This window comes from Montipora capricornis, chromosome 8 (genome assembly GCF_036669925.1).
Source record: "Montipora capricornis isolate CH-2021 chromosome 8, ASM3666992v2, whole genome shotgun sequence".
Classification (NCBI taxonomy): domain Eukaryota; kingdom Metazoa; phylum Cnidaria; class Anthozoa; order Scleractinia; family Acroporidae; genus Montipora; species Montipora capricornis.
Window position 1 is genome coordinate 32,428,577 of NC_090890.1, and position 9,140 is coordinate 32,437,716.

A 9,140-nucleotide genomic window follows, 5' to 3' on the forward strand; every position below is an offset into this window, starting at 1 on the left:
TTGTTTCGGTGGAAAAACTGGGTTACTTACTGATCACGTGGGTGAAAACACTGTATAGGCACTTTAAAACAACACTTATAGTATACTCAACAAAATATGGCGCTTCTGATTGGTCAATAACGAATGCATAAATAGGTTATAGGGTGCAACATGGAAGTTGCTATGGAAACAGCATGTAAGGAAAAAAAAAAAGAATCCTATAAACGTTCTCGTGCATTTCGTGACTTATGGTCACTCGTGATGTTTCCAAATTGCACGAGCCGTGAATTTTGAGGACTTTCAAAACATCACTGCGGTGGCCCACAAGGGCAATACACCAATATATATTCCAGTACAACAATATATATTCTAGTACAACAATACTTATTCCAGTACAACAATATTTATTGCAGTACAACAATATTTATTGCAGTACAACAATATTTATCGCAGTACAACAATATTTATTGCAGTACAACAATATTTATTGCAGTACAGAATGATGTATATTCAAGTACAGATATACATTTTTATTCCGTGACAGAATTATAAGTTCCAGTACAGAAATATATATTCTAGTACAAAAATATGTATTTCAGTACAAAGATGTGTGTTCTAGTATATCAACATAAATATGTTATAGCAGAGAAATATGTACATTCCCGTACAGAAATACAGCGCATGCAATTATTTTTAAAATTGAGCGTAGTGGATGGAGGCAACCATGGAGTTGAGGCTTAATTCCCAGTGCACTCAGCGGTCAGCTGGCGGGAACGTTAAGCAGTTACAAAATGGCGGCTTTCTTGAGCATTTGTGAGTGTGGAGCCGATATTAGCAATTATGAGCACAAATTTTGTACCAGTTGCGGGCGAGAGCTTCTGTGTGATGAGAAGTCCATAATAACTTTCTATTTCTCAAGAGGATTTGAGTACAAGAGTATACTACACATGCTTTCTAAGCAGCACGGCATCAAGATGTCAGAGCGAACTCTCAAGAATCGGCTGAAGGAATTTGGCCTTCGTAGAAAACTGGCTTTGTACGACGAGATAGAGGTGCGAAGACATATAGAACAAGAAATGGAAGGTCCTGGGTGTATGGCAGGACATCGCTCAATGTGGCATACACTATCGATGAAAGGTATTCAAGTACCAAGGAGGGTTGTAGAAGAGATTATGAGGGAACTTGACCCTGAAGGATGCGAAACCAGGAGAAGACGGCGTCTAAGACGAAGGAAATATAGAGCGCCAGGTCCCAACCATTGTTGGCACGTGGACGGTTACGACAAACTCAAACCATATGGTTTCCCAATACATGGATGCATTGATGGGTGGAGCAGAAAGATCATGTGGCTTCGGGTGGTTAGGTCAAACAACCTTCCGGAGACAGCAGCATCAAATTTTGTTGATTGCGTCGACGATTATGGTGGTTGTCCAGTGAAATTAAGAACCGACTGTGGCACTGAGAATGTCTTAATGGCTGCTATGCAGTGCGAATTTAGACAGGATGTAGATGCCCATATTTACGGCCCATCTCCTGCCAATCAGAGGATAGAAGGATGGTGGTCTTTCTATCGCCGAAACCGGTCTACATGGTGGATAAACTATTTCCAAGATATGATTGAAAATGGGAAATTCAACCTGGGCAGTGAGCTCGAAAAAGAGTGCATTTGGTTCTCGTTTTCGGGAATCATCCAAAAAGATCTTGATTTTGTAAAAGAACATTGGAACACGCACCGCATAAGAGATTCACGGCATGACACAGTTCCTGGCAGACCCGATGAATTGTTTTCCCTGCCAGAGGACCACGGTGGAGTTGACGGATTGATTCTACCCATCTCAAGTGTACAGATTGATCATTTCAGGGAGAACTTTTTGCTGGTGGAGGAGGAAACAAATGTATACCAAGACTACTTCAATTATGTGTTGTCTAACAGTGACTTACGGGAACCAAAAGACTGGAAAGAGGCCGAAAATTTATATCTCGACCTGTTGTCAGTGGCAAGAAGGTAGAACAGTGAACTTAAGGTTCCAACTTTTTCAGGTCCAACCATTATTCCCTGAGCATTTGATAACTTGTCAGTCCACTTGGTGGGGCTAGGCAAGGTCAGGTTGGGAGTGGGCCTTTTGTCAAATTACTCAACAACTGTCATGTTAAGTCAAGCCCACATGACACCATCCTCACAACCTCACACTTGCTGTCTTAAATCCTATTCTATTTCTCCATGGGCAAACCGATTGTGTGGATGTGTTGACCATTGTACCTGGGATTTTCGTGACTTGCAGGTAGCACTTTTGTCTCATCTTGGTTCCAGGAAATGGTGCTTGAAACCTTTAAACTGTGACTTTTATATTACTTCAGAGAAACTGCAATTTTCATACTGTTTCAATGGTGGGTATTTGCGTTGATGCTTACACCTTATTGAGGAGATATTCTGTGCACTAGCAGACTCCACCATGGAGCAGAGGAACATTTGGACGACATGATGTTAAATGGCCAGGGGAAGGGTTATGATAAGGCCTGGAATAGGCCACTGCGGAAAGTACCTTAATACTCTTTGTTTGTCCCCCCAAATTTTGCATTAGCATCGCTTCTGTTTTCTCTTGGGACCATTGTAAGTCCCAAGAGAAACTGGAAACAATGCTTATGCAAAATTTGGGTGGACAAACAAAGAGTATTATGGTACTTTCCGAAGTGGCCTATAGGCCTTATTCACGATAGCCGCCATGTTGGTTTTCAAATTGTTATGCAAATTAGCCAATGGTTATGCTGGGGAGCAAACATTGGAAAAAAGGCAAATTGCGGAAAATCGGCTCGTCGAAATATTGAAAATAACATAGACTGGAATTAAGTTATTCTTCTATTTTACTACTTAGGTGATAAACATTCAACGAACGTGAAATCAATTGTCTGTGTGGCTACAATGTTCGTTATAATCTCTCGAACTTCTGTTGTTTGCCCCCTCAGATGTGAGTAGCTAAGTTGCATGATAATAGCAAATCCAACATGGCGGCCATCGTGAATAAGGTCTATTGATTGAGCCATTTTAGGACTGAACAAACAGAACTGCTAAGGTCAGAGAAAAGATCAGATTTATTGTTGCATAATTAACCAAATTTCAATAAACTACATAGCTGGAGGAAGGGGGACATGACACAATTATCTGTGCCGGCCAACACTGAAGGTTGTATACTATTCACACTGTGACATTTCAGAACATCACACCTACAGCATTGTGCAAAAGTCATAACTTGGCTGCTTTTGTCCTTACAGCAACGTAAAGCCAAAGCTATCTGTCAGTGCAGATGTCATGAGCAATCCCATCTCTTCTTCTGTGTTGAGATGCACAGGTAGTGTAAACACTAAGTCACAAGTGGAGGTTGTTGGCCTGCATTTACAACTACCCGGGCATCCGTGAAGGAACTGGCACCTGATTTTTTTGGGAAACCCAAGGGGAGGATAGTTGCGAGAGCCAGTCAGCCATTTCAGGAAATCGGCCACACCAAGCTCTTCTATGGCTGCAAATAATAATTCCAACATTAGTGATTGTGGCATGAAACTGACAACAAAAAAAAAAGATGTATGCACTCTCTTCTTAATATTTTTCGTAAATGGTCGGTAGACTGAGCATAGTTTTTCCAAGGAACTAAGTGGATAAAACGTTTCTGGAGAAATTATACGTTTTCCTTACTTTTAGCTTCATTAAGATTTTTGGTTTTAGATTTGCAGGCTTCAAGACCTTTGCATCTAGGTGTAGGCTACAGCAAAGTGCCACAATAGGTCTTCAAATTAAGAAAATCGATTACTGTTTATGTAATGTGTGAAATACATGCCATCATCTTTATGTTTCTATAGTAAGATTGGTGTCCGATTTTTAAAGTTTCTTGAAGCCTTACTGGACAAGGTAACTAGCACGACCACATAACTTTATCTTTGATACTTACACTTTGCTTCAAGGCTGTGAATAAATTCACACAAATAGTGGTAACAGTCTGCTTCTTTTTCTTTCTTCATCTGGCTAACACTAAATTCAGGTTGTATTTCCTCTATCAAGTTGTTGGCTGTAACACTATAACCAGCACCAGAAACAAATGCTGATTCCCACAATTTAGGTGATTTTTGCACTGCACCAAGGACACCACATGTGGACAAACCTTCATGTAATTGCACCAACTGTGGGAGAACCTTGCCCACTTGCAAATTTATGCAGATTGATCTGAATCAGACAAGAGGATGAAGAGGCATATTAAAATGGGGTTGACAGACCTGTCCGACTCCCGCTCTGTGCTCATTGTGTTGATAAAATCCTTTATAGTTTTCCTTTAACAAGCATGTCTTTAAGCGATTTCCCTTTTCTATAAGAGATCACGGGAGGTTCCTTGTATATCTCTCCAAGGGGAAGTAGGCTCTGATGGCTGATTTAAAGCTCAGACAGATTTATTTCTGGCTTTCAATGTTGTCTCACTGACAGTTTGGATATGGCCACTGTTACTAAAAATTATTGCGTGACTAGTATTTGGATCATTCGCGAATATGCTAATTTCGTCTCGAATCTTCTAGGATATTTAATTAGTGTTGTATCATCGTGATTCAGTAATCCCATTTTAAGCCGTTTGCGTATGTTGCTGTAAATAGTTTCTTATTGTAATATTACTTTATTTAGTAAAGCCAGGAAGTTCTAGAATCTTTCGCTGTAAAGTATATAAGCGAATCGATGTAGTGTTTAGATGGTTTTTATCCCAGGAATGTTTGAGGAGTTTTACAGTAGTGTTTACTGAAGTGTGACGAACATCTCGTGCAGACCTTGGATGCTTTGAAGAGTGACAGAGGTCGTGTTTGTTAAGTGGAACAGAGAGGTTACGTGGAGATCAAGGCAGAGGCCGTGTGTTTATACGAGAGCGACGGAGGTCGAAGCATTGTTAACAAGTTTAGCGTGTGCTTGTTGTGAAGTCCAGAGTGGAATTACTGCGTTCGTGTGAAATAAACAACTTCCTTGTCTTGTCACACTGCGTTCTGATTAAACTGCAAACTATACCTACCACTTTAAAACATCGAACTCGCAAACAGCCACACAATTGGAAAAAAATAGCACTGCTTTTTTTCTGTGAAAATGATCCTAATTTCTGAACATTTCATTTACGGGGGACTAACTGTGTTCAAGTTCCACATCATTGTAATTATACTTCATTTTGTTAACCTTCAATGTAAACTTAAAAGTATTGTGAGCCACACTTACTTAAATTTATTATTGCGTAAACCTACCTCACAACATTTTCAATTGATTCTTTAGTCTCCCTTGCCGGCACCCCATGATAACCGACCTCTTCAAGAAAAGGATAAGCATCTTCTGCTTGCAATATGTCTGGGAGCTCTTCATTTGTTGCTCTTTGAATCTAAAGTTGAATTGCAGATTTGAAAAGTTTATTTGTATCTTCCAATCCTTGAATACCGGGCCATATAGTTATGTACAATTCTTTACTCTGTATATCTTTGCTTGCTGAGCAAAATGGTGGAAAAACGTTTGCACTTGAAAAGTTATGGACAGGCACTAAACAGAATCACAAGTTACAACAAATACAATTTTGCCACCAAATAGGACAATGACAATTATACTGTAGCAATTAAAAACGTTTAAATATAAAAGTGCAAGTTATAGAGCTTTGAAGTTGACAAACATTCCTACAACAATGCTTAAGAAGTTATATTTACAACCATCAAGGCACAATTAAAGTGAATCCTAAAAAATGTGTCTCAGCAAGATTAATGTTTTTCCTGATTGAATATCATAGAGGAAAAGACTGATTCCTACATCGTTGACCAAAGGGGATGGCCTCGATTGGCATGGATGGGCATTTTGATATTTAACAACCAAAATGCAAGATATACATATAGCTGCCAGGCCTGCTGTCACTGCTAATAGACAAGTTGTGCTTTGTACAAAGCAAATCAAATTCTGTTCCGCACATGAATACAAATTTAGCATATCACCTTTTCACAAAACTCCCTGTGGCTTGGAGATGTTATGTCTTGTATTTGAAGATTTCCACTGAAATATGCATAGATCTCAGGTGCCAAAAAGTTTGGTGCTTGTCCATGCTGCACAATGGACATTGCCATCACTTCCCCGGCCAGTTTAAAATCTCCACGGTTGAGAGAAATGGTTGATTTTGATGGAATCCCTTCCACAAACAGTCTTGTCTCAACATAGCTTAAAACTTCTAAAACATGACAATAAAACTCTGTCAACAAACGTTTCCCCCCACCCCCCCCCCCCCCTTCTTGACAAATTTGTTGTTTGACCAAGAACAGCTATCCTTGTTCCAATCGAAACCAAATGTTTTTTTAATAAGTGAATGTTCATAGACATAACGAATTCCATACTTATTTGCACCTTTTTCACCATCAAAAATACTCACATCATTAATTTACTGCCTTATCATTATAAGGGTGATCATTTTATATCAAATAAAATTTAAGTTTAAGCCGTAATGTAGTAAATACAGTGTACTTACATTTTTGCCACTAACAAAAAGCTGATTACTGAATAATTACAAACCTACATGTAACTGTAAAAGAAAAGAAAACAAATTAAAACCTGCAAAAAACTCCCGTTTTGGGCCTCCACTGTCCACTGATGGCTCCCCAGAGAACGTCACCTTCAGAATTCTGTCCGGGGTGTAATAGCGTTCACGTGAACGCTTGAAATCATCCCAAATGTTCTTTCTCCGGACAGTGACACGAACAGCCTCCTCTTTTTCCTTAAGATGCCTCAGTCTGAGCTGTAAAATTTCACTCTTCAGATCTTTCTGTGACAACCCATCTTCAACGTTATTTTGCAGGGTAATTTCCTTTTCATCACCAACTCTCTCCCAGAATGCATCAGCGCATTCATCAGCATGCAGGCTGACTTCGTCAATTGGGAACTGTTTGAAACAAGTCGGGCACTCTATTTTCCCTTCTGTCTCTCTGGACCAAGCATTAGCATCAGCGTTGTACGTGTGTCCAGAGGTACAACTCGGCTGCAGCCATTCCACTGGTTGTAGCAACTCTTGATGGTCTGCGTCGGGTTCTAACCCGTCTAGATCGTCACCTAGATCAGAGTCGGTCTCTTGCAAAGATTCCTGCAACTCATCAAAAATGGTGCTGGCTGGCAGCAGAAATAAGTTGATACGTGCATATCCAAAGCCCGATTCTTCCTTGTAGCGCCGTAAACTGAATGGCTCGTCAGTTCCAGGAATGACATCAACATCAGAACCATCCTTGTAAACCAAACGGTATTCCCCTGCACGAAATCTCTTATTGTATGCTGCGTGTTTCTTCTTGGCAGCTTCTAGTATGTCTATCGCAGTTGCGGAGGTCGACAACTTTACGGGAAGTCGTTCCCCTCGCTTGACAGTTTTCCTGTTTTTCATTAGCCCCACGGTGATGCACACTTCTGAATCTTGAATTCTTTGCTTCTTGGAACAGGACTTCTTTCTGACACTGAACGAACGCCTCTCCGTTTCCTTTCGCTCTCTGAATGTTTCGAAATTGGAAATGGTCGCGGAAAAAGATGCAGAGCTTGTGCTAGTGCTTGCACTAGTCGCCGTTCTACTACTAACACTACTAGTAGTTCCAACTTGCGAGATTTTATCTCCACACTTTGGGCAAAAAAAATACGATTTTAGAAGCATACAGCCACACTTTCCACAGAAGGCCGCCATTATCAAACACGCGGGGACGACCGCAAAGAGGTCTGGGGAAATTATTTAGCCTCGACCTTGGGAGAGCTAGGAACGGAATATATTTCTGTACTGAAACACAGTTCTGTACTGGAACACACAAATTTCTGTCCTGGAATACACATCTTTGTACTAAAATACATATTTTTGTACTAGAATATATATTTCTGTACTGGAACTTATAATTCTGTCACGGAATAAAAATGTATATCTGTACTTGAATATACATCATTCTGTACTGCAATAAATATTGTTGTACTGCAATAAATATTGTTGTACTGCAATAAATATTGTTGTACTGCGATAAATATTGTTGTACTGCAATAAATATTGTTGTACTGGAATAAATATTGTTGTACTGGAATAAGTATTGTTGTACTGGAATAAGTATTGTTGTACTGGAATATATATTGTTGTACTAGAATATATATTGTTGTACTGGAATATATATTGGTGTATTGCCCTTGTGGGCCACCGTACTGCACTCGTGACCACACATCACGAAATGCACTTGCGTTCGTACGATTTCCTGTACAAATTTTAAATTTAAAGAGACGTTTTTAGTTGTTGGTGACTTTGAAAGTAAAATTTCCCAATGAATTTTGGTTCTCGTTGAACGGCTGTTTTTTCACTTTTATGTGCTGTTCTGAACTTTGTGCATCTCGCTGTCAACTAAAATTAGTATTTTTGTTGTCCTCCAAAACCTAGCTGACTGTTGTGGACGAATTTTTTGAGAATGTAGTGGCATTGAAACAGATGATGATCCAGAGGCAATTTGGAACGCTTCGGCATCCAGTGAACAAGGACAAGTAAGTGAAGCGGCTTGGAGTGTTTCAGCGGAGCGTTTTTTGTTGGTTCCCTTGTTAGTTCGTGCGTTTCCGTAAATAAAAATTAGACAACAATAGCCGAAGCAAGGGCGACTGCCACGGCTTCTCCTGGGAATATAGGAATGATCGATTCGTGTTATAGAAATTTGTAAGTGAAATTTATCGGGCACTAACTTCCTTGGAATAGAATCTTGTAAAGACCACTATAAAATTCAGTGGATGAGTGGAAAATTGCGGTATTTTAAATTCAGATTGCAAACGGCTACCTTGATAGAGGCTCGACTGAAGAAGGCCACTTTTAAGTACCAAGCATTAGCTGATAAGCTGATACCAGTTCCAAAGCATAATATGATTCCCTTCAAAGTTACAAAGCAATTTAGTCTTCAACGCTGTATTTACTCCAATACAATGCTTCCCGTAAGCGTAAACGTGGTCCTTTCTCCCCCATCATATCAGAAAGCTCATCAATTCTGAGATGAAATCCTGTGGAAAGCATTGGAAAGACAAGGTGCGATAAGATCAGAAATGGAGTGATAAGAGGAGTGGCTGTCCAAAGGGGAACCTGTGATAGAATTCATTGGTAGACAACGCAATAATTGATTGAAGCGAAGAATCA

At 39.8% G+C, this 9,140-nt stretch overlaps 3 protein-coding genes across 3 annotated transcripts in view; 2 read left to right on the forward strand and 1 right to left on the reverse strand.

Annotated features, from left to right (window-relative positions):
* The window catches only part of LOC138014597 (endothelin-converting enzyme 1-like), a 49,476-nt gene that overhangs the window by 20,687 nt on the left and 19,649 nt on the right, over nucleotides 1-9,140 (forward strand). The window contains exon 12 of the mRNA XM_068861723.1: nucleotides 8,406-8,506. Coding sequence (XP_068717824.1) covers nucleotides 8,406-8,506 — 101 coding nt within the window. The remainder of the gene's footprint in view (nucleotides 1-8,405; nucleotides 8,507-9,140) is intronic.
* LOC138059661 (uncharacterized) lies at nucleotides 771-1,988 on the forward strand. Its single transcript, XM_068905272.1, has one exon. It carries the CDS (start codon nucleotides 771-773, stop codon nucleotides 1,986-1,988), a length of 1,218 nt encoding a protein of 405 aa, XP_068761373.1.
* Nucleotides 3,069-7,679, reverse strand: LOC138059664 (uncharacterized). Its single transcript, XM_068905275.1, has 5 exons — nucleotides 6,572-7,679; nucleotides 5,965-6,194; nucleotides 5,239-5,369; nucleotides 3,921-4,192; nucleotides 3,069-3,494 (listed from the first exon to the last, which is right to left on the reverse strand). The coding sequence occupies exons 1-5, from the start codon at nucleotides 7,677-7,679 to the stop codon at nucleotides 3,244-3,246; spliced, it is 1,992 nt and encodes a 663-aa protein (XP_068761376.1). The 3' UTR covers nucleotides 3,069-3,243.

Bases quoted from the DNA above. Each gene is read 5' to 3' on its own strand.
- LOC138059661 (XM_068905272.1), top strand. From the start codon at position 771: ATGGCGGCTTTCTTGAGCATTTGTGAGTGTGGAGCCGATATTAGCAAT.
- LOC138059664 (XM_068905275.1), bottom strand. From the start codon at position 7,679: ATGGCGGCCTTCTGTGGAAAGTGTGGCTGTATGCTTCTAAAATCGTAT. The intron at 6,195-6,571 runs GTTTTAATTTGT...GTCATGTTTTAG, and splicing joins AAAACGGGAGTTTTTTGCAG to AAGTTTTAAGCTATGTTGAG. The intron at 5,370-5,964 runs GTGATATGCTAA...ATTCAACTTTAG, and splicing joins ACAGGGAGTTTTGTGAAAAG to ATTCAAAGAGCAACAAATGA.